At 40.0% G+C, this 23,919-nt stretch overlaps 2 protein-coding genes across 2 annotated transcripts; both read right to left on the reverse strand.

The window, feature by feature from the left end:
* Window positions 1-1,654: 1,654 nt before the first annotated feature.
* Window positions 1,655-7,470, reverse strand: LOC146761902 (C-C chemokine receptor type 9-like). The gene is made up of 6 exons (XM_085539215.1): window positions 7,351-7,470; window positions 5,410-5,500; window positions 4,917-4,934; window positions 4,085-4,143; window positions 3,340-3,357; window positions 1,655-2,755 (listed from the first exon to the last, which is right to left on the reverse strand). Exons 1-6 carry the CDS (start codon window positions 7,468-7,470, stop codon window positions 1,961-1,963), a joined length of 1,101 nt encoding a protein of 366 aa, XP_085395341.1. The 3' UTR covers window positions 1,655-1,960.
* Window positions 5,028-23,826, reverse strand: LOC146761903 (DNA topoisomerase 2-beta-like). Its single transcript, XM_085539216.1, has 15 exons — window positions 23,662-23,826; window positions 20,633-20,725; window positions 20,423-20,495; window positions 19,048-19,169; window positions 18,093-18,241; window positions 17,299-17,530; window positions 15,394-15,528; window positions 14,717-14,917; window positions 9,556-9,751; window positions 9,338-9,429; window positions 8,740-8,895; window positions 8,492-8,575; window positions 7,351-7,509; window positions 5,715-6,389; window positions 5,028-5,500 (listed from the first exon to the last, which is right to left on the reverse strand). Exons 1-11 carry the CDS (start codon window positions 23,824-23,826, stop codon window positions 8,752-8,754), a joined length of 1,602 nt encoding a protein of 533 aa, XP_085395342.1. The 3' UTR covers window positions 5,028-5,500; window positions 5,715-6,389; window positions 7,351-7,509; window positions 8,492-8,575; window positions 8,740-8,751.
* Between the last annotated feature and the right edge of the window lie 93 nt (window positions 23,827-23,919).

Below are 23,919 nucleotides of genomic sequence, written 5' to 3' on the forward strand. Positions count from 1 at the left end.
CAGTGTTTTAAGGAAGATTTTCTACCCCTTTTTAAGCTCTTCCCTATCCTGGACATTCTGGATATTTTCAAGGAGTGTATCTGTCCAGCCTCAATTGGAGTTGTCCACCATAAATCATTCCACACACTACAAGAGTCCCTTATTCATATCAAAACTATCAGTTGTTCCCTCCCCTGCATTATTGTCAGATTTCACTATTTCCAGATAATTATCAGGATAACAAATGGGTACAGCAGTAAAAACTTTTTGTTACAACAAGGAAAACATTTTGTGAGCATTAGTTCTATATAGGTTATAATATTCTCCCACTTAAATACACAATTTATTTACCTATTTGAGGAGAAGTTGAAGGTTATTTAAAATAATAATAAAAAATAAAAAAAATATATATATAAAAAAACTTTTCATGATTTCCTTCTAATTCTTATCTTTTAAAGGTTTTTCTGTGGCAACAGTTCCCATGCCTCAGGGCTAGTGGATGCCTTTACCAGTGTGTCATAAGTCCATCCTTTCTCGGCTGTTCTCACAGCTGTTTCTGTCTTTAGAAGTACTTGGAATGGTCCTTCCCAGTCAGGTTGCAGCTTTGTCTCCTTCCCGGTCTGTATCAGGATCCAGTCCCTGGCTTGAAATGGGTAATAGTCCTTGGATCCTTGCAGGTGGTATGGCTGCTTGCTTAGCTGCACTGTGTTTACGACCCTTCTCAGCTAACCAGCTGTAAATAACACTCTCTACAGAGTTCTGCGCAAATCACAAATGCCGCCTTTACACATACAGGAAAAGATGCACATATCTTTCAGCATTTATTTCTCTGAGGAAAAAAAAGAAAAACGGTAAAAAGCCCTCAAAAAATGTATATCAAAGTAGATCCCCAGATTTACTGTGTTAGTTAGGAAAGCAGTGCCAAGCCTTGCAGAAAAGCGGTGTTTACCAAGATGCTTTAATGACTGATAGTCACCTAATGCCAAAGCAGATTATTAAAATTGGTTATTTGCAAGAAAGCCTCCTGAGCACTAAAACAAGCAGCATAAACTCAGCGGTGCCGGGGTTGTGAATCGGGATTGCTGGGAGCCTTGTGGTACCGCAGAGCTCCCATGCTCTTCTGGTGCCAATGTCGGCCCTTCCCAGTTCCCAAGAAACTTAGGCTTGATGCAGCTCCCACCTACACGCACCTTGTACCCCACCAGCCCCAGGAGGAGCATCTCAACCAAAATGTTGCTAATGATGGGTTTGAGGTCTTACAACTCTCTGTCTCATCAGTTCTGGGTTAAACGTCTTTTGTTGTCATTGCAAAGGTACCAGCTCATAATTGATGGTTTGTTGAATCGTCGGTTTGGGGTTTGAGTGCTCAGGGACAGAAAACTCAGAGCATCCAATGGCCTTGAATTCTTACATCAAAAAGCTAAAATACAGGAGAAGGATTTAATTCTGTAGTTAGTACAGAATATTAGCTTTCCTTTGCCTGTCCCACAAAGCAGCATTGTGCCCAAGTGTGCAGGGAACAGCCTTCACTTTCCGAAACCAGGGAATGGCCAAAAATTGAGTTATCGTGGAGCTGGCCTGCAGCAAGCACCCAGCTCCTTCTCACTGCTCCCCATGGATGGGAAGATGGTTCATCCTTGCATGCTGCTCATGGCTTTCCTGAGAGGCTTGCTGTTTGGGCTGTGCTTTGAGCCATGGATGGGTTCTAAGAGCTGCCTCAGAAATAGCTCTTATCCTTCATCAGCTTGGCTCACAACATGCCTGGCTCCATTTTGCTGCATGGTGCTGAAGGTTTCACTTCCCTACGTGAACGAGGCCTGGTCTGGCTTGGCAGGGCACAAAGAAGGCACATGTAGGGCCCTCAGTGTCCCTGCTTAGTCCTGGACACAACCACGGAGGCCAGCCCTCTTCCAAGGCAATCTTCAGGGTGCAGGAACGATGTCTGAAAGGACATACTTGATACCCCTCAGGAGACACTGGCTTACACAAGGATTTGGGACGAGGCAGGAACAACAGAGGAGGCCAAATGGGTGCTGAGGGTGAGTGAGTTCCTCATCCGCCACTGCCCCAGCATGGCAAAGGACCAGTTGGAGCTGTGGTCCTGGCTGTCACCCAAGGAGGAGCACTGCTCCTGGCCTCCAAGCCAGTAGCGGCCTGTGCTCCGCACCATCCTGGCCAGTGCCATCCTGAAGCGCTCCCCGGCAAAGACATAGAGGAAGGGGTTGAGGCAGCTGTGGAGGAAGGCGATGCTCTGGGTGACCTGCAGACCAGTGTCTAGCCCGTTGATGGTCTGGCAGCTGTACACCGCCCCGGTGTACATGTTGATGGTTTTGATCAGCAAAACAATGTTGTATGGGCACTGAGAGAGGAGAAAGGCCATGATGATCATGATGATGATCTTTAAGGACTTCTGCTTTTGGCATCTTTTGGCTTGGAGGAGGGTGTGGATGATCAGGGTGTAGCAAATAACCATGACCAGAAGCGGGAGGAAGAAGCCAACGTTGGGCAGGTACATCATTTTGCACACCGTCACAGCACCGATCTGCTTGCTCTGGCTGTACATGATCTCAGGGAGGCACAGGCTGACAGATGCCAGCCAGACAGCCATGCACACGAGTTTGCTGCGCGGGATCCTCCTTTTCTTGGAAGATTTAGCTTTTGTTGCTTGAACAATGGTGATGTACCTGTCAAAACTGATGCATGTTAGAAACAAGATGCAGCCGTAGAAGTTGATCTTATACATGCTGTTGACAACTTTACACACTCCTTCCCTATTCTAAACTGTTCTACAGAGCTGGCATGCACTAGAACATGCACTGAATTTTAGTTGCACTTGGGAAGTACTGAACAGTCCCTTAACTTCAGTTACATCAGATGTAAACAGGGTTTCTGTGTACTTTTATGATGAATTAGCTCTAAACACCTGCAACCCCCTGAGAAGGCAGCTTTGCCAAAGTATCCCTTTGGCTGAGTTTCTTCTTTTATAAGACAAGGGCTTGTTGAATTCTGGTCCTTACTCCACAGTTTGCAGTGAGGCAGTATTTACTTCTGGCATTGCACTGCACCTGCCTAGCACGGAGCCCCCAACATTTCGCCCTCCCGCAGGCTTTGCAGATCCCATCCAGCTTAGGAATTGGGAAGTATGTTCCATTTTATAACGCCTTCCAAGTGATCTCAGTTGCCTTTAATTTCTCAGCATTGTTTGGTACCATTTTGGTTCCTTCTGGGAAAAGACGCGGTTCATCTAATTTACTGTACTGTGCTGTTGGCTGCTGTGAGCACCATTTTAAATCAATTTGTTAAGGAGAGCTCATCTTGCTAAATTTTCCTGCCATTAAATGAAGGAGCTCACTTACTTACATAATTTTGTATGCAGAGCTATAGAGGGAGACATCAAAGCTGTTGAAATAACATACCCTGAAATTATTACCAATGATGCTATGGAAAAAGAAACTGCACAACTCATCCTAATAGAGAGGACTTCTCTTTTGTTTTCTTCTTTAAGGTGAGGAATGTGTCATTACGCTGAAAATGGAAATTCCTGGATCCATGCCGCCTCTTATTCAAGAAATGTTGGAGAACTCTGAAGGACACGAACCACTGACACCAACCTCAAATGGAAACACTGCAGAACACAGCCCGAGTATCTCACCTAGCTCGGTGGATAACAGCAGTGTCAGTCAATCCCCTATGGTGCAATAAGACATATTCCAGCTACATCAGACATTCCTAACACCTTATGTACAGGGATGAAAAGCAAGAAAAAACATTTTTACTGCTGCTTACTTTCTGGATTCAATATATATCTATATATCAATATATATCTATATGTATATATATAGATAGGTAAAAACTCAACAAAGACCAAGACATTTTCATATGTATTGATATATACTCCTTGCTGTTTAAACTCTTTCAAATAGAAAATGCAAACTTTTGAAACTCTAAATCAGCCATTTCATGCAAAAAGAAAAAAAGAAAGAAAAAAAGAAAAAGAAAATAAAAATAGTTAAGCTTCTGTTTTCTGAACATTCAAGACTGCATGGTGACAAGACAGATCTCAGACTTTCAATTCTGCTTGCATTTCTGATGACTTTGTACATACAGATGTATGGCTGTACTTTCTGTACTGGATGTTTGGTGCTTTCCTTTTGTCTCTCGTACCTAAAACGATCAAGGCACCAACCAGATGAAACGGACCTACTGTACACATCCAGAAAAGGAAATTTCAAGGACTGTCTGATCAGTTAATATGAAAACTACTCTTGGATGCCCTCAGTTTGCATCTCCTTCCTTGTAAAAAGTACACAAAAATCCCTGCACTCACAGAAAAGACATCGGTGTCAGCATTAACTGCCAGATCAGTTATTCAGATGTCATTGGTTCCACTGTTAACATCACTTTAAAATGGAAAAAGTGGTTTATTACCTGGCTGGTGACCTATCTACACCATTAAATACTGCATTTCTACAGCAATGATAGCCTCCAAAACAGAAACACTTCTCAGTGTTACCATATTTTTGTTTACTTATTCACAAGCCATTAGGGAAACTTCATGGGATGATAACCAGCTGACTCATGTACAGCTATCAAATGGGTGAGTCCAGGGTATTTCCTTTAGAGTTGACCACCAGGAACGAGCTGGGCTATGCGGCCTTCCAGGTGCTAGGGAAGTACAGACAGGACTTCCAGAAACACAAGGAGAGAATCTGCCTTCTTGGCCTTCTTAAATCACCATGAAGCAGAGTGAAAACTCTGGTAGAATGGTTAACAGATTTAAAGTGTCTGTTTCTTAGGTTTCATTTAAAGCACTAGTGGATTTTTTTTTTAAATTTTTTTTTAAAATATATTCTAGCAAGTCTGTGATGTACTTTCACTGGCTCTGTTTGTACATTGAGATTGTTTAACAATGCTTTCTATGTTCATATACTGTTTACCTTTTTCCATGGAGTCTCCTGGCAAAGAATAAAATACATTTATTTTAAAAAAGCACCCATGTGGCAGTCGCTCCCTCCGCCCCAACGTTACACACACACACACACAACAAAGAGTTTTCCATTTTTTAATGTTTAAACTTTATTTCAAAAAGCAGGTTTGCTGTTTGTAACCATGACAATTAAAATGTGCTTTAGCACCGCTGTCTAGAACATCTCTACGAGCCAGTCAGACAAATACATGACATTTCAATGAGTAAAAAAGAGCATAAAACTGTAGGTGTAAGAACAAGATGTTAAAATTCCTACACACAAGAATAAAAACCATCAATTACATTTATCACATAAAATAAGTCGAATGTAGAAAAGTTGGCGACAGAAGGGACCAAAAAGACAACACAAGATAGTCGCTGGAAAACAGCTGTGTGCTCTTTGGGCACTTAGTCATCATCTTCACCAGACTCTGCAAAATATTTCACTTCTTTTCTAGCCCGACCTGTCTGGGGCTTCGGGGCAGTTTTGGAGGCAAAGCCAGACAGGAAGATTTCCACATCAGAATCCTGGTCAAAAGTGGCTTTCTTGGATTTCTTTGGAAAAGAAAAGACAAATCCTTTGAGAAGCTCTGTGCGTTTCGCATCGTGACATTCAGTCCTGAAGCAACTATTCTCCAACAGCTCTAACATAACCACAGCTACAACCCAGTTACTACATCAGCACCCCGCCATAAGAACATGCATCGTTCACTGAAAGTGAGCCATTAGGTTATTTTTACAAGTGGAAAGGACCATTAAGAGGACTGACCTTGCACGGTGATGACTTAGGTGCCTTCTTCATAGAGTTGTATTCACCTTCATTATATGAGTCAGATGCTTTCCTTTTCGTTGCCCCTCTCCCTTTTCCTAGGTGTGAGAACATAATTTCAATAAAACATCAGAGTTCGGCACGCTGGAAAAAACAGCAGGGACATTGCTACATCTTATCATGTCTGCGTGTAATGTTGAAGTTCATTTACAGCTCAAGCTTCTTCTCAAAAGGCAGAAAATATAACATAACTGTTGATTTTCTCAGTTTTATCCCTCTCTTTTATACTACTTCTGGAGTTACCATTCTCTCTAGCAATCTTTAAGCAATCTAAACTAAAAGGCTGAAATCTCTACATAGTAAGTATTGCCATTATGGTAGAAAGAAAGAAATTAATATCATTAAGAAGCTGGAAGAAATTCACACCTTCTCCTGCAGTGCCACTGAATTTGAAATACATGAATGCTATTCCCACTTTTAAGATGATGATGGTGAAGAGATGATGCAAAGATGGAAGTGAAGAACTTGAAAAAAAGGCTTGATTTAGAGGGTAATCCTACACTTACCATTTTTAGCAGCTACTGTTTCACTTAGAATTTTCTGTTTGTTTTGGGGTGAAAAATGATGAGAAAGCAGGAAGAGAATCCTCCTGGTCACTGTCCAATTTTGTTGTATCTACAACCACAGAGAATGTTCAGAATAAGATTTGTTCACTGCATATTTTAAATCATCCTTATCGGTTACAGTCAAGATCAATCTCACAGATACACCTTTCTGATACTACAGCTAGGCTAAGCGTGTACCATGTGCCTACTACACAAGCCATGTTCCTCTAAGCATCAGAACCAATTATTTCTTTTCCCCTGCATAAATCTCAATACCATTATTCATAAGACTACTGCATTAAGTTTCTATTTACGACATAAAACCACATACTTATTCTGTAGAAATTGCTAATAGTAATCAGATCAGTGAAAACAATACATTTTTACACATTTAAGTATAGTTATGTTACCGCATAAATATCAGAAAGGGGAAGTTACTCAGCAGGGCCTGCCTCAGATTACAAAGGTACTTGAGAAAAAAAAGTCTTATTTGAATCTAGAAGAATGGAGGCACATAATTTAAACTGCTACCAAACATCAGAAGTTGTGCAACCAGCAGGAGCAGGGAGGTGATTCCCCTGGCTGGTGACCTATGATTCCACTCAGCTCTGGCCAGGCCGCATCTTGAATGCCATGTTCAGTTTTTGGTCTTTCACTACATGAAAGAATCCAGGCCCTGAAGCATGTCCAGAGAAGGACAACAATGCTGTAAGGAGACTGGGGCACAAATCTTATGGTTGGGAGAACTGGGATTGTATGCTGTAAGTAATACAGAATTGTTTTGAAGTATTTCTACACATCTCTTTAAGGAAGAAAATCAGATGAAATACTTATTGTGGTATATTTCCCTTCTCAGAATGTGTTAAAAATACAATTAATGCAAAATTAGTTCTCATACAAGCTTAATGATGACTGTGTAAGGATATCTCACCAGGCTCCTCCTTCTCTTTCTTTACTTTAACGATATAGGCTGCTAAGACTGCTGTATTCACAGCAGTTAAATAATGTAACTGCAGCAACAGTTGGTTTACCTTTTCCCTTTTCAGCAGTTTCCTGCTGGCATCACCAAATGGTGATGACATGGTCTCTTCCAACTGAAGCTTCTTCATCTTGGGTTTACCTACTTCACCTTTTATTGGTTTGTCAATCATACCAGCCAGAATGTCATCTCTTTCCTGTGCTTCTACTTTCTAACAAACAACCAGGGACGGGAGGGAAACATGTTCATTTTCAGTAAAGGCAAAGTGGAACATGGTGCTTTTTCAGTATTTATTAACATGGAGCAGAAGACCGCCCTTAATTGTCTGCTGAATTATAACGCACATTTTACTAATGGAAAATCTGTCACTTAATCTTGGTGAGTTCTCCCCTACTTCATGTGGTTAAAAACTACACTTTTTTTCAAGCTCAAACAAATGGAAACTTTTGGACACTTTGGAATATCTTCCTTTCATCAAGTTTCTCTTCCTCACTTGTATCTCCAGGTACTGATATAACTTTTCAGTCCTTCAGTGTTTAAAGCAAGCAGTGAGCTTTAAGAGTAAGTTTTATAAGGCACATTTTCCAGCCCTTTCCAGTTTTTTATTACAGAAGTTGAGGTTTCAGCACAGAATACTTCCAATTGCATCTGCACCATGAATGTGCAGAGGAATAAACATTTGTATTATCCTGCGTTACTTCAAAAGATTACATCAGCCATTTTCAGGAAGCACTGAAGGTTGAGGCTCAGCAAGTTACCCACCAATACGCTTTTACCTTTTTGCCAGAGATACTAATGGTGCAAGGTAAAAGCCTTTTGTCTAGCACTTCTGGTCTACATGCTTTGTTCCCAGATTTGTGGCTTTGAATTTGATAATGCTTACTGCTTCCCAACTGGCTAGATCACTTAGAATTGCTAGCTCCTACTCACAGATTTTTTGTCATTTGAAAACAAATTTGTTCCTGGTAGCTTTTCTTTCACTGACTTGGAAAAAGAACTGTACTGTACGGACACAAGAAACAGTCCCTGAGGACAACAAATAGGAAGTCAACTGCCCAAAACAGATTTCCAACTTGCCCCTATATTTGAAGATCAATCTGTTTGGTTTTTTTTTTCCCTTGTTTTCTTTCTTTTTTGTTTGTTTATTTTGCTTATTTTTAATATATATTTTTAGAAAGATTTGTAAAACATACTTCAAGCTCCTCAACAAAAGCTGCTAAGTCTTCTTTCCAGAGATCCGAAGCAGATTTCCTTTTAAGGTCATTTAGTTCTCTCTCCTAAAATGTGAAAGTAGCATATAAATATAAGTTTATAAGTTATGTGTCAGCTGAATCATCAGTTACAAGTAACTTAGTACATACTATCTGAACAGAACATTCACAATTGGGCACATCAGTAATTATTAAATCATTTCAGAATAAGCCTCTCACAGCACACCAACCTATGAATCTCTCTACTTAATGAGCTCTTCCACTTTCTCTTTTGTGTGTGACCACAGAGACATGTTTAAGATATAGTTAAAATCAGGGCCAGAAGTCGATCCAGAAGCAGAGGAAGCATCATCATTTGAGTTTTGTGGCTCCTCCTCTTCCGCTGCCTGAAGTGAAATATTCAGAATTAGACATATGATTAATCTTAGCTCTGTAAATGAACAACAGCAATTCCCCCAAATACCCTGATGGAATACTAAGGTGTTTCCTCATGGATTCAGTAACAAGAAATTTTTACTTGTCTTTTCCAAAAAGCCATGTTCCTGTCAAAGTGCTATAAAAACCCTGAACGTATGAACTTCTCATTCTCTACCTTTATATTATCTAGTTGTCTTAGAATTATCTATCTGGAATACCACCATTATGCAACAATATTTTTATGAAAATTCGTGTTTGTAAGAATGATAGCCAATGAAACGTAGCAATGAATAATCTTGTTAAAGTGTTGTGTCATAAATTAATCAGACTACTACAAAAACTTACATCTTGATAAATGAATATCATTTATAACAACAGCATCAAATGTATCCATTGAATTCTGATCATCACCTTTTCCTGCGCTTCTTTCCAAGCTTTAACTGGATCGGATTCATAGCCCCTCTGAACCAACATTTGAATCACGTCTCTTTTTGATCTATTCTCTACAACACAAACAAACAAACAAAATCAATGCTGTGAAAGTCAATGTCTTAGATACAAATACATTTTACTACATTTAAATCACTTCCAGATTTCCTCCCAGTTCTATTTTAGAGAGTGTTACTCACCTATGGTAATTTTCCCTTGTATCTTCTGTAGAATGAAGCGAGCTTGGTTGTTTAGCTTTGTAGATTCAGCACCCAACATTCCCGCAAGCCATTCCTTACGTAAACTATAATAATGTAATCGCAAATCAACGAACTCCTTCAAAATGTCTTGTACAGTTTCATACTTATTTAAACATCCCATATGATCAAAAAGCACCTATAAAAGAGAAAACATATGGCTTGAAAGAGATTTCATAACTCAAGATTTTTAATCTTCATGTATGAGTTTATTTCTATTGCTCTCACATGCACGCTATTTGAAGAATAGCATTTTGAAGACTGACAGCTCAAACCTTCCTCAGGGACTATACAGCACATAGCTAGATAGGTTATATTTTTATTCACAAGTAAACTTAACATAAGATTTATGATTATATCTTCAAGGAAGAAAGCCAGTATATGGAGAGGACACCAAAATTCAGTTGAAACTATAATTTTATCTAAATTCACAACAACAACAACAACAACAACAATAATAATAATAATAATAATAATAATAATAATAATAATAATAATAATAATAATCGTATAGCAGTTGAAGAGTATTTTTTATAATCTCTAACCTCCAATGTGAGAACTGCCACTTTAAACATCTCAGAAATCCCTCAAGTACAAAGAAATAAATCATTTTTACATCACAGGCAAAATCAGTTCTGCCTTGTTACCTCGATCTGGTAACCTGGAAAGTCAAGTCCCTTTGTGAATGTGTATCGACGGCCCCGACCAAGTCACAGCTGTTTGTTACACCATTATGGTGAGCAGTAAAATGGCGTTTATTGGAATATGAGGGTCCCTTATATAGGTATCCAGTTGCATCTTTATCTTTTTTACATATGCATGACGCAGCAGGGGAGGGCCTATCACGTTACATCCCGAGGGTCCGATTTCCCCTAATACAACATTTCCCTCTCCCCATGCTTAACAAAACCATGCCCCGTTACAACACAAGCGCCGATCCTAATCCTAATATATAAAAGTGTTAGTCCTTATTTAAATTTTGTGGTGAGTTATTTAAAAAGTGACGTAAACATGCAGAGGTATGTGGTGCAGTGTGTAATAATGTTAGTGGTGTTCTAACCAGTATGTCCAAGGCATCTTTGGTTATATTATACAGTTCATCCTTCTATGCAAAGCTTCTCGTATATCTGCTGGAACTCCATTTTCTCATTCAAAGTCCTTGCACCTGTGCCTCTTGAGCCAGCAGCAGGAAATCTATTGCAGCTCTTTTCTGTAAAACAGCATGCCTGAAAGAAAAGTACTCAGCTTTCGATTAGTTTTCCATTTCTCCCAGACCGCCCTTTTGGGTGATCACTGTATCAGGTTTTATTTTTCTCGATGGGACCCATAAAATTTTTCCTGATTCTCTGTCCTTTACTGCGGCATAACCTCTTCGTTCAAAATGATTGATTGCATAATGTGCTGTGCCAATACTTCTGCCTGCTGGGCTATTGGGATCCTACCACTGTGACCTTCCCCCTCCCCAAGGACACCTATCTTGTCCTTCAGGAGACGGTTAGCCCTTTCCACAATTGCTTGCCCCTGGGAATTCCCAGTGATGCCTGTTGAGTGAGATATTCCCCAATGCTCCTTGAGTAGATCTCGAGATGAAGCACGAGCCATTGTCTGTCTTGATGTGTCGCAGCACACCAAGGACCACGATGGCAGTGGCCCAGTGTTGCTGAGCTGCAGGGGACTTAAATGTTAACATAACCATCACCACTCAATCAAAACCTTGACTGATAATGCACTAAACATAAGGTTACATGTAAGGTCATAATTTTTTGAGTTGACACATACACAGTCATTCAAGCATTCATTTTAGACAATTCTATAAATGAAAATTTCTAAGCTAATGTATTATTACTTATCGATAACTATGAGGTGGCAAACCACCAAAAGTTGAGAGAAGGAACACAGTAGTGATGGATGCGATAGGCAGTGCCTGCAGGGCGTCCCCTGCTTCAAAGTGCACTTTGCCTTTCTCACCCATCACAGATTCTCTCCTGTTTTAATTCTTGCTAGAGATTGCAAGGTTTTTTCACATGTGCTCCATATATGCATGGCCAGTGCATGATACAGAGCCCAGGTGGAACACCTGCTCATAAAACATAACAAACCACTATATTAGATCTCTCTACAATACAAACTACTCAGAAAAATTAACAGCTATAGTCACTTATTTCTATTGTTTGTTACTTGCTTCACCCTTAGCTCTCCCCTCCCTTTTTCTTTTAATTGGTAAGCTTTTTCTTGTTGATCGACTCCTACTATAGTTACAAAAATCATCTAAGGATAGTAATTCTTGATGCAGTACAGAGTGAGATGCACCTGTGACTGTCAGAAAACAAATATCTTTGCACTGCTGTGTGCACATTGCATTCAGCCCACTACGGGCAAAACTCATCCTGGGATCTTCAGATCCTGCTCTAGTACAGCTGCCACCGTTCCATCCAACACCACCACCACAATTCCCCCTCCATACAATTTCCAAGCTCCATCAACAAATTTGTCCAAGTACCCTACCCTAGTTCCCTAAATGTGTATATTATTGGGAGAAAATGAGGACATTCTTGCTCGGACTAGCAAGAGACCTTCAGAGGTGCAAAGAGCTCTGCAGACAAAGAGGGAGAAAACTTTGTCTGTAATATGGTTCCCAGAAGGGGAAGTGATTAACACTGAACCAGGGGCACGAGCACTCAAAATGTTTTGCTTTTGTCCCCATTCAGAAGTAACGATTTGTTTACTTTCACAAGCGGCGGAGGGCGGGGGGGTAGGCAGTGAGGAGGGGCAGCGCGGGGGTTTGCGTCCTCTTGCTGGCACTTAAACTGCTAGAGCAGATCACATTCAATATTTTAACTCACTGTTCTTTTGTAACCTTTTCCCTGTTTTTTGTTTTTCACAATTCCACTACTCGTACCCTCAATTACACTTCCATGTAACATTAATAATTCCACATCCATATAGCATTCATGTTTACACATCCCTATAACATTAACAGTTCCATATACCATTTGCATTTATACTTTCATATACCATAAACATTTAACAATCACAACGACAGTGACAATAATCAATACAGTTTATCCTAAGCATTCTTCCTCTCCTCCAAGTTGTCAGCAGGAGTTTAACCGACTCCAACTGCCGTGGCTCTCTCATCAGCTGGTCTTCTTTCTGCTTCAGAGACTCCACTCCAGCCCGGGGCCCCCTGACCGGGCCCCCAATTAACGATAAAAAGGAATGCCTCCCTTATCTTTGACCAATCCGAGACTTGGTCGCTCTTGTTCTCCCTTCTCCCTCCCCCCAGGTAGAGACCGACCAGCAGCCCACCCTCTTGGGGAAGGGTTATGATGACTAGGAACACCTCCGCCTCCGCCCCCGCTGATGCGGATTGGCTTCTATCTTGGTTATGCCTATCCACCCCGCCCCCCGGGGTGGAGCCACACCCACAACCCATCCCATCTCGAGGAAGGGACCCATCCTCCCGCCCCTGCTCACTCCCCTTCCCCACCTCCAAGGATGGGCGAAGGAGTGCAGAAGATACCGGTTGCTTTGGATACCGATATGGGGCCTCCGAGGAAGGCTTCTGCGGGTCAAGAGATAAGGATGTGGAATGTGTGGAACGCTGCTGGACAGGGCCGTCTGCTTGTTGTTCAGCCGGAGTGATGGGTGCGGTCGGGATGGCTCGCGCCACCTTGTCTTTGTCTTTCAAATCCTCACATCTGCAAGAGAAAAGGCCTCCCGACCCAATTCCCAAAGCAGCCCCGAGCTGAGCATCAGTCTTCCCTTCTTTTCAAGCCGCTTTCAGCGCCCCAAGCACCAACCCCCACGTTTTTAGCTCAGCATCTTTCTGCTCATTCTTTGCGCGCTCACAGAGCGAAAAAGTTAAAGAGTCCCGCTTATTGTGATCCAAAATCACCCGAGGAGAGGAAAGCTCTCTCTCCTTTTCAAGACAACTAATAACGGCCGCAAAGTCCTTCTTAGAAGGCGTATCTTTCCTACCATAGTAGGTTTTACAAAGTTGCAATACTACTCTAATGACGGAATCCATTTACCCAGAGATCTGAAGTCTTCCTGGTCTTCTACGAACTATCGGCCGTAGGATAGGCGCAGCGCTGCATTCCCCTTTGCACCCCACCGAGAGTGCTTCCACGGGCTCGAACCGTGGATACCGCGTCCGTCAGCGCGGTTTTAGCCATTGCACACTCACCTCCAGGACCTGCCTCACACGGGGCACCATTTGTTACCTCGATCTGGTAACCTGGAAAGTCAAGTCCCTTTGTGAATGTGTATCGACGGCCCCGACCAAGTCACAGCTGTTTGCTACACCATTATGGTGAGCGGTAAAATGGTGTTTATTGGAATGTGAGGGTCCCTTATATAGGTATCCTGTTTCATCTTTATCTTTTTTACATATGCATGACGCAGCAGGGGAGGGCCTATCACGTTACATCCCGAGGGTCCGATTTCGCCTAATACAACATGCCTGACTTCTGACACGTCCAGTTCAGACATTTATAGGTGGACTAGTCACCCTGGGCACCCCTTTATAGTCAGCTGAAAGAAATAAATCCCTCTCTAGGGGAACTGATCTGTCTAAAGTATCTGTTTGGTAGGTGGATGCATAATAGACTCACATAGGTATCTAACTTTTTAACATGTTTACACTAGGACAGATTGCTTCCTACACAAATACAAGCCTTACAGAAAGATTCTAGCAGTAGTCCCTACACTTATTCAAACCTGTGAAAATTACATTCACCTTGATATGGTGCATTTGCTTTTCAAAAATAATCTACACAATAGATTGAGCAAGGCCATTTTCAGCACACGCATGTGTGTATTTTTGCTTTGTGACAATGTTTGAAAGTAGTACCTGCCATAAAAAGACTAGAATTCTAGACAGTTACAGTGAAGTTTCAAAATTCAAGGAGCCCAACATGATCAAAAAAGCAAGACTTGCATTATCGCCAAGACAACTGAATTCAAACAGTTCAAAATTACTTTTTGTCAGCAGCAATTACGAAGAAGAGATTTGTTCAGTCGTGCCAAATTCACTGCAAAAACATTCAAGTTTACAACAAGCAACTGTATGTATTCTAATAGTCAAACAGAAAAAAGTTACCATAGAATTACAAGTAAGACTTGTTTGAAGCTTAAAGACTTTGTGCAATCCAGCAGCTTCTGCCTGTGTAAGTTTTTCTTCCGTCATCTTCACAATAAATTTCACAGTCGTATCAGTGTGGTATTCCTTGTAGTCAGAAATTAATGCTGGAGTTTCTTTAGTTCCATTCAACATAGGTTCCAGAACCTGTTCTTTGTACAACTATTAAGAAAAAGATAGCAAAAAAACATCAACACTTATTCCAACTTCTTTAAATTCCTAATTCTTTAAACCAAGCTCACAACCAAGCTAAGATTTCAACTTGTGTACCACAGCTGAAAACAGTGATAATTTACAAAACCAATATAACCTGTAAAATGAAAGCTGGGATTAGAAAACACATAAGAGCCATTCTACAAGGTCAAGAAAGTCTACTTAAAAAAAAGGGTGGGGTAAGAGGGGGGGAGTTTGGAGGGAAGGGGATTATGTATTAACTCAGCAGAAGAAGCAGTTGTTCTTTGTAGTATGAACAGTAGATGAGATAGTACAAGTAGAACCCTCTTCTACAAAGGCAAAGAAAAGAATGAAACCATGTTTCTTTCCACATATATAAAACGATCAGAAGTGGACTAAAATGTTCTCCTGCATGTAGGATAAAACTGTTTAATATAGAGCTTTTTTTCTTCACTGTAACTTACCTGGGTCCATGTCCTTACAGGTAGCTCTGTAATTTCGATAGTGTTTCTATCCACCACAGATATTTCACCACTGACCACATACTGGTTCTGACCAAGTTCCTGAATGGATCCTTTGAAGTTTTTGTAGTTTGGAAGCTTGGAAATTGTAACAAAAATCAGTGGAATGCTAAGAAACTTACTAGTATGATAGAGAAGAATTTTTATTTTATTTTTCCCCATGCACCCTACAGTTGTCACTTTATACTGTGCTAATCTCATGCTGGTAATAATCTTATGTCATAGTAAAACATTACCAAAAAAAGCCCAAAAGATACACATGTGCAAGTGACAGAAGCAATTACCTTATTACCTAAAGAGTAGGTACATAATTAAGAAGATGTAGCTGAATCCAGGAAAATGGTATTTGTCTTTCTTTGGTTTGTTGGTTGTGAGGTTCTTTCCTTTTGTTTCAATTTTTTTTATTTTAGTAGCTTATTGTTTTGGTTTTTTTAAATTTGGTTTTCTTTTTGTATTTTTTTTTCCCAGAAAAAAGAAAACACAGCTAACACATGACAGAAAGTGCATTAATACCCCAGTCTCACTCTAAGTTTACATCAGCACTAAAAGAAATGGAGAAACTGGGCTACCTTCCCTAGCTATTTTTTTTTTTTTTTTTTATTCATAGTATCATAGTATCACAGTCTCGTGCGGGTTGGAAGGGACCTTAGAGATCATCGAGTCCAGCCCCCGGGATTCGAGCCTCTGTGTAGCAGAGCGGCACTTCTACCACTTGCGCCACAGGGGGGATTCGAACTCCGGGCCCCAGTGTTGCAAGGCGGCATTCCTACCACTGCGCCACCGGGGCACACACATTCATGTGCTGTTTGGCAAAGATAGTGGAACCCATTCAGTTTAAACATCAACTAATGTGGTGACAGACTTTTAATTACTGTCATTATTTATTTTAACTGAATTGATTCCCTTATCCAGCTTACCATGCAGCCACGAACCATACCAGAATACAGAAAGGAGCTTGAAAGAGGCAGTTCTGCCACCATCTGTCACAGTGAGGCTTCAATTGACTTTGAGACTACACAGAAGGCCTAAGAGTCCTAAGGGAAGGGCAATGGATTGCATTAATTAAAAAAATTCTAATTATTGTTCCCAAGTATTTGAAAAAGAAAATTCACTGAGTCATGAAAACTGATATTGCACTCTCAGAGGCAGCGAAATGTGATCTAAGTGGAGATGTTTCTGCCCCCGTGACTTAGACAACACAAAGTAGCAATACCCATTTATCAATTAGTTGTAAAGTAAAGGTTCAATAAATTACCTTAGCTGTTGATTACAGAGGATCTGGGTTCACACGAGTATTCTTACTGTGCAAAGTGTTTTTGAAATATACAGCACTTCCAAAAACTTCTTGTAACATTTTAAATAAAGGAGCAGAAGTTACATACAGTTTAGCAGCTGCTGACTTTCTTGAACAGTGACAGTACCTTCTCCTATGCTTACAGATGTGTTCAAGAGTACAATTTGGATAAGACGGTGGAAACTGTATATTTGGCAGAAGATAAATACTTGCACCTCATCTAAGAAATAGCAGCACAACTTTCTACTCTACTCCCACGCAAAATGACTATCTTTAGGACTTGAAACTTCAAAGTCTTACTGTCAACAGAGAACAGAAAGTCCTCTGAAATAACTGGAAATACACAAATTGCACTGTTTCTTTTCTTCAAGATGAACTTCTCCACATCACTTTCCAACAGTCAAGTAAGGCTCCCATGCAAAATTACAAGGACAGTTCAACCTCGATACTTCAATAATCAAGCATTCATGGAGTTATATGACTACATTTCCTAAGCACAAAATTAGATTTGATTACCAAGTGTATAAAATGCTAGTGTATATTATTATTTTTACCATGGGATGGGGATCTAAGCCATCCAGCATTCGTCTGATGTTGTTTACAATCTCTCTGGTATCATAGTTTGGAAGTTTGCAAGCCCATCCAGTACCGATTCCTTCAGCTCCGTTTACTAAAACCATAGGAATGATGGGCATATACCATTCAGGCTCTACACGTTGGTTGTCATCATAAAGGAATTTCAGCAAGTTGTCATCCACTGGTGGAAAAAGAAGCCTGGCTAAAGGGCTTTAAGAAAGAAAGAAAATAAAAATCTGTTTAACTGGAGTCCCACTAGTTTTCACGTCTAAGTGCTTTAACCCTCAGTGTGTCCAAATATGACCTATTTTTTTCATGTCTTCTATTCTTTGCCATTCTGAAGCTGAAATTACAATGTACACACCTCCTGAGAAGACAAAGTTCTTCCCAATGGAATGGCATACTAATAACAGATGATGTCTGTTTCCTTCCCAATTACACATGTACATAACACACTAACAACTGATCAAGTCTACAGCATTTTCAGTCTTCATCTTTATAATTCAGAGTTTAATTCCTTGAAAGCTACATTTTATACAGCAGTTCTATGCAGAGAAAATCTCTGCAGAAAACTCAAGATGAAAAACCACACTTACAAATATAAGGCAAAAATTGAGCACTAACAGCTATCAAAACAGACTAATCCTCTCCTATTCCTTTCACATAAAAAAAATAAGAATAAAATAAAATAAATCCTTTACTCTTGTGAAAGGACTACTTCGATAATAAAGCTTTTCAAAACCTTAATGTAAACCATCGACAATATGTTTACCTTAGCATAGTGGAAATACAGCCAGGGCTGTCAGCATCCTTTCCACCATGAAGCCTGGTACCAAACTGACCAATAGGTTGTAGAAGATTAACATTGTTACTTCCAACAAAGTTCTGAGCCAAGTTGACAATAGTCATCATTAATGCTTGCTGCAAGAAAATACATGTTCACAGAAATAAACATTAGAAGTACACTCTTTCCTAATCAGTCAAGAAGGAAGATTTTTAATGTCCAGGAATTCTGTGACTAACCTGACCTCAATTTCAAAGAAGTCAGCTTGAGAAAGGAACATAGCCTCTTACTAGAGCTACTGGCAAAGCATGAAGCTCCCTCTTTTGTAGCCACATTGCCTCCCTGAGTTAAATGTCCTTGTACTCAATGCATGGAAAAACCCAAAGTTTTCTCAGATTTTTAAAACACTTTTCTGGAGTAAATAAAGGGGCAAAAAATGATTGCACCTGCTTTCTCTTGCACAAACTACTACTCACTGCATTCAAAGGCAAAGATGAAAGGATGGAAAGAGAATGAATATGGCAACTCACGTTGATATTTCAGATAAACATAAACAAACAAGAGATAGAAGCAACCATTGTTTCAATATTGTATCAGGTACTGGAGAACACTGTACCCTTCTTACCATAAAAGACTCTATTTTTTGTTCAACACCAAAAATTTCCATTGCACATAGTTACTATGATTGAGAATATGGAATAAGTTTACTATGTACTTATCTACTTACCGTTTCTCCATAACCCATTAACTATTTGGTAATACCACCACGCATAAGGAATTGGACATAGTGGAAATATATTTTCTTTTTAAAGTATTTACTGCTCGGCTCAAACTCTTTAAAATTAAACCTGTAATTAGTAGATTGAGTCAAAAGATTTGGAATTTTAATACAGTAAACATTCAGGCTACAAATTCTCACAACTTTTCTACTCTTCGTACTCACCTCCCCATGGTGATAAGCTGACATTTCAGCAACAGAACCAGCCAGCTGAGCAACCTTTACTTCACGTTTATCATTTCTCTTAAAGCAAGTGAACAAAACCTTGCGCTGCTCTGGTTTTAAACCTAGTAAGAAGAAGATCCCATTTTCAACACATAAAAAAGCATTGGTTTCTAAGAAAAAAAAAAATACATCTTGATTTTGGTTTGTTTCTCATTTCTAAACTCTGGAAAGAAACTTAAACTTTAGAGGGGAAAAAATGCATACTATAATTTTAACAAAATAAATTATTTTCAATTATTTTAAGATAATAAAAATAATAGTAGAAATGAATATTTTAACAGAAAGTTGTCCGAAGAATGGAAACTTAACCCTTTAAGCCAGTAGCACACACACTATTCTAATAAGTATAATTTCATCCTAAATGTACCCGTGCAAGTCAAGAGTTTTTTTCTATCCAGTATAGTGAGCAAAATCTTTTTCCTAAGAATCAACACAAATCCAGCAGTGACAACTGTAATTGTAGCTTACACTTATTTTAAAGCACTCTGAAATTTAACTATTTCTGATAAAACAAAAATACATGCTATTTCTATCCCTCCTAGATCTTTTACAGTTTTAAGAAGCCATTCTCTTTGATCTTATCTTTATCGTTTAGGTACACTTGATGTACCTGTACACTTGAACTACACCATCTTTGTGGATGGGACCTTGTTCTGATATGCAGAACTTGTCTGCATATCATCCAGTTTGGAAACCGGAGATAAATGCTTTTTCCTTTTTGTCTTATGAAACCTCAAGGTTTTTTTACCATATCTTAGTAAGCATATTTATACTGACAAAAATACAGGCAGAAATTTCTTTTCATGCTGCCTGCAGACAGCTTTACACATGAAGAACAAACTGTGCAGTAAAAGATGCTTCTTTTCATACCCACGCCATTGCAAAGGAAGAGTTAGTAAATCTGATTTAGAGAACCATATGATGACTGCATGAAGGATCAATAAGCATTAAGAGTTTTTGTGCTACATGATGGGAGAAAACATTTCACCCTTTCATTTTTATCTAAATTCAGATACAACTTGAATTGTAATTATTATAAGCACCTAAAAGACTTGCTTTTTCTGACTGTTTAAGCAGAAGCAAAGGACTTGTAATGTCCGGGGTAGAGTTCTGGTTAATTTAAAAGGCTACAAAGCATCAGTTTAAACTTCTTCACAGAAGAACTGTCATAACTCCTCAGCGTATAAATGACAACAACAAAAATATAGAAGTCTTCTAAACTCTACCTAAATATATTGGCTTTCAAACCAAATCACAAGTTTAAAAAACAATAAAAGAGAATATTCCAACAAATCATAATAAACGGTCAGCTTACCATCAACAAGAGAGGGAACAGATCTTTCATCGTCTGAATTTGAGAAAAGGATCAACTCCTTGTTAATTAAGTCCTTGTAGGTCAAATGTTTAGTCTCTGTACCATATAAATATTGTTGAAAAAAACCCACAGACATTTTTCACTCAATACAAACACCTTGTTACATTTAAATCTCATCCACCAGATTTGTTACTGTTGCTTAGGACTCACTTCAGGAAGGCCATGTAGTCGACGCTGTCGCGTGTCCTCCATGAAGTTTGTTAACCACTCTTTTCGATCACCAATCTTCTTCTTAATGAACGCCTAAAAAAAATTTCAGTTTCATAACATTAGAAGTGTTGATTTGTTTGTATAAGCAAATAAACAGATATGTTTGTATAAACATCTGGAAACTGGAGCACAGGAAGTTCTGCACAAATGTGCACAAGAACTTCTTTACAGTGAGGGTGACAGAGCACAGGACCAGGCTGCCCAGGGGGGTTTTGGGGTCTGGAGATATTCAAGACCTGCCTGGACGCCTACCTGTGCGACCTGGTGTAGGGAACTATCTGATCAAATACTCAGTATTTAAATAGATAAACCATGTGATTAATGCTTACATTTGTGCAGCAGTACAGGCTTGTGACCTATTGGACACTCCCGCAGAAGGTTTTTCTAACTCACATCGCTCTCAGTGACATCATTTAAATACTACTTTGAAAATCTGCATGCAATTTTAAGGTTGGGCTCACCACTTAGTATATCATCAATACAATTATCTGACGGTATTAGAAAAGATACTCCATTCCTGTTATCCTCTCCATTTCAGCTCCACTCCACATCAGCCACAGAATGCCGGTAATCTGTAGCTGTTCCTGCGTGGCTAGAACAAGGCCTCAGAGGAAACTGACAGCTTAACAAAATTGATGTTTTATAAAGACTAAATGAGAATTTAGGCTAGCTGACTGAGAGTCTTTATGAATACAAGGCATCACTTTAAAACAACAACGTATCACTATAAAATGGCACAGAAATGTTCTGAAAGACTGATCTCTTACAGGAGTTCCCATCCAGTGAATTTCTTCTCCAAAACAAAGAAGAGAAGAATGCATAAAGACTGAATATGCAGTTCAAGTAAAATTTTAACTACTTTGGGAAAATTCTGTGAGTTACTGAGGTACTGCTTCTTTTATTATGGAGTAAAAGACAGAGCTACCATCATTTCAAGCACTCTCCTGCATAAGAGAAAGGGATAAAGTAATATCACCCAGTTCAGCTTCAGCTTGGCTGCCTTTGTGAGCAAAGCTCAACAGTTTGAAAAGTCAGAACATTAACAATTTTTGGCTCAAAGCTTGCTCAGTGGCAGCCATCTGAGATATAACCCGCTCAACAAGCTTTTGGAATTAATGGTTAATTACCTTGAGACAGCTACCTGTCTGTGACAAACAGAGCACGATGCCCCCGGTAACTAAGCAGGAGTTACCCAACAAACAGCTGTTGCCCCGGTAACAGAAAGGATGCAATGGAGGTACCTCTCTGCCCAACTGCATATTAGTGAGATACCACTGACCAATTTGCTGCCTCCCTGCAGACCAACAAGACGCCGCTGGATCCCTGATGGGGACTATCCTTACTCTGCAAATCATTTCCTAGAATTTTTCTCTTTTCTCACCAACTTTCCCATCTTCCCATCTGTTGCTTAGAACTTGTAATAAATCAATCGGAAAACATTGGCTTCGTTTGCTGTCTTCATCTTTTTCTGGGTGTATATATATGTGTATTTGAACCATCTCTTCCAATAATTGGAGTGAGACACAGACTTCAGACCTCTGAAGGCTTCAGCTTAAGCTTTTGTAAAAACGCGTCTAAAATCCCACAGTTTTATTCTGTGTCCTTTCCATGTGTCTATATAATTCCTAGACCACTTGAGTGACAAATGACCAGAAGCATTACTAGGAAAATAAATCCTTATGAACACTGAAGAATGTGAAATAATATTTTTCTTGTCATGAGACCTGGTAGGGCCTACAATCTTAAACCCCATTATGCTTGAAGTTGAGCTTGGGGCTTGGATTATAGCTTGCAGCAGCAAAAATATGGATGGGAATACAAATGAAGTTTCTGTTAACAGCATTAGGAGTAGTCAGCAGTTCTTCGCTGAGTAATAGATGACTAATTTCATACAGAATTGTCAGGATTTCATTTTAGACAATAAGTATCAGTCTTAACAGGTTATTTGGCCTCAGACATAATTTAAACTAATACAGACCATTCTGTACATAAATAGGCCAACTTTATACAGCCCTGGCATGTATATTAATAGCACCATACTGTGAGGCTTTTTCTCTCCCTAAACTAGTATCAATTACTGGCTTGTACTCTGGGTAGTCAAATTTGCTCTTTATAAGACTTGAAATTGCACTGTAGTTTTAATTATACTCAGACACTTATACTGTAACTTGATCAGACACATCTTCTGGTTTTAGCTGCCAAAGAATTGCAAGTCCCGTTCGCATCAAATTTCATGTTCCACATGGGGGAAAGAAGAGATCTGTATATGCCAGCATCTGTGCAGTCACAGAGGTGTAGGCAGTTACATACTGGAATGTTTCTTGATGCTTTTTTGTTTTCCTTTTATAACCTCAGGAATTAAAAAAGAAAAATAAACTTTATCATCCAGCGTGTATGTCTGCTTTGTGCCTTGTAGGGAGAGCTTTCTCTTAAAGGTAAATCAGATCTAGGCTGGAAGAAAGGTTGGGAAATAAGAAAAAATTAGAAGGCAAGAAGATTTGAGTCCATTTATACTGAACGACTGTGCGAGTCAGAGGCAGTTCTTCATGTATCACCTCTGCTCCTTGCCTCGGGGGGGATGGAGAAACATCTATGTGCATTTGTGGACTCGACCCCATGTAGGCTAACCTGAGCTGCTGGGGCTGTCAGAACGGGGACAGGAATAGGAGAGGCCCCACCACCATCAGCCATCACTTCTTTTTTTCAGTTGCTGCTAATTTCTGTGTCCTTGTGGGAGATTTCTGCTGGGGGCTGCAAGCAGAAGTTCAGAGGCACACCTGGAATCAAGTCTCAGCCATACCTAGCATGGAATACAAGGGAATTCCATGCTAAACGCAAGATGATCCCAGCCCTAATGCAGTCTTACATGGGATTTTAACCGAGCGTTGATCACGTGGAAGTGGTGACTACGTGTACCAAACTCAGTAGTTCAGGTTTCAGGGTGAGTACAACCATAGCATGTTATTTACTGAGACTTCAAGTGATGTTTGCAGCAGCCATGTCTCCTGGCTCTCCCGTAGTTGCTCTGCTCCCTGGAAGAGGCGTTCCTGTAGTGCCCATCTGTTGGAGGTGGGAGCTGCTGTCAGTTGAGCAGGTTTGTCTGTGAGAAGTGGCATTTCCTCCTCTGCTCTCATGTTGCTTCCTTTCCCCACACTGTAGACAGGCTGCTGCAATGCTACGTGACAGCCAGACAGTCACAGCCACCTCCGGGGGCCTTTCAGACATGG

Source organism: Coturnix japonica, chromosome 2, assembly GCF_054131305.1.
Source record: "Coturnix japonica strain WE chromosome 2, WE-NBRP24, whole genome shotgun sequence".
NCBI classification, from domain to species: Eukaryota; Metazoa; Chordata; class Aves; order Galliformes; family Phasianidae; genus Coturnix; species Coturnix japonica.

Excerpts from the sequence above, each read along its gene's own strand:
- LOC146761902 (XM_085539215.1), bottom strand. The coding sequence starts at position 7,470 with ATGATTGACAAACCAATAAAAGGTGAAGTAGGTAAACCCAAGATGAAG. Across the intron at positions 5,501-7,350 it reads AACTGCTGAAAAGGGAAAAG|AAATCCAAGAAAGCCACTTT; the intron begins GTAAACCAACTG and ends TCTTTTCCAAAG.
- LOC146761903 (XM_085539216.1), bottom strand. The coding sequence starts at position 23,826 with ATGAGAGCAGAGGAGGAAATGCCACTTCTCACAGACAAACCTGCTCAA. Across the intron at positions 20,726-23,661 it reads AAACATCACTTGAAGTCTCA|GCGTTCATTAAGAAGAAGAT; the intron begins GTAAATAACATG and ends AATTTTTTTTAG. Across the intron at positions 17,531-18,092 it reads TGTATTTCCACTATGCTAAG|CCCTTTAGCCAGGCTTCTTT; the intron begins GTAAACATATTG and ends TCTTTCTTAAAG.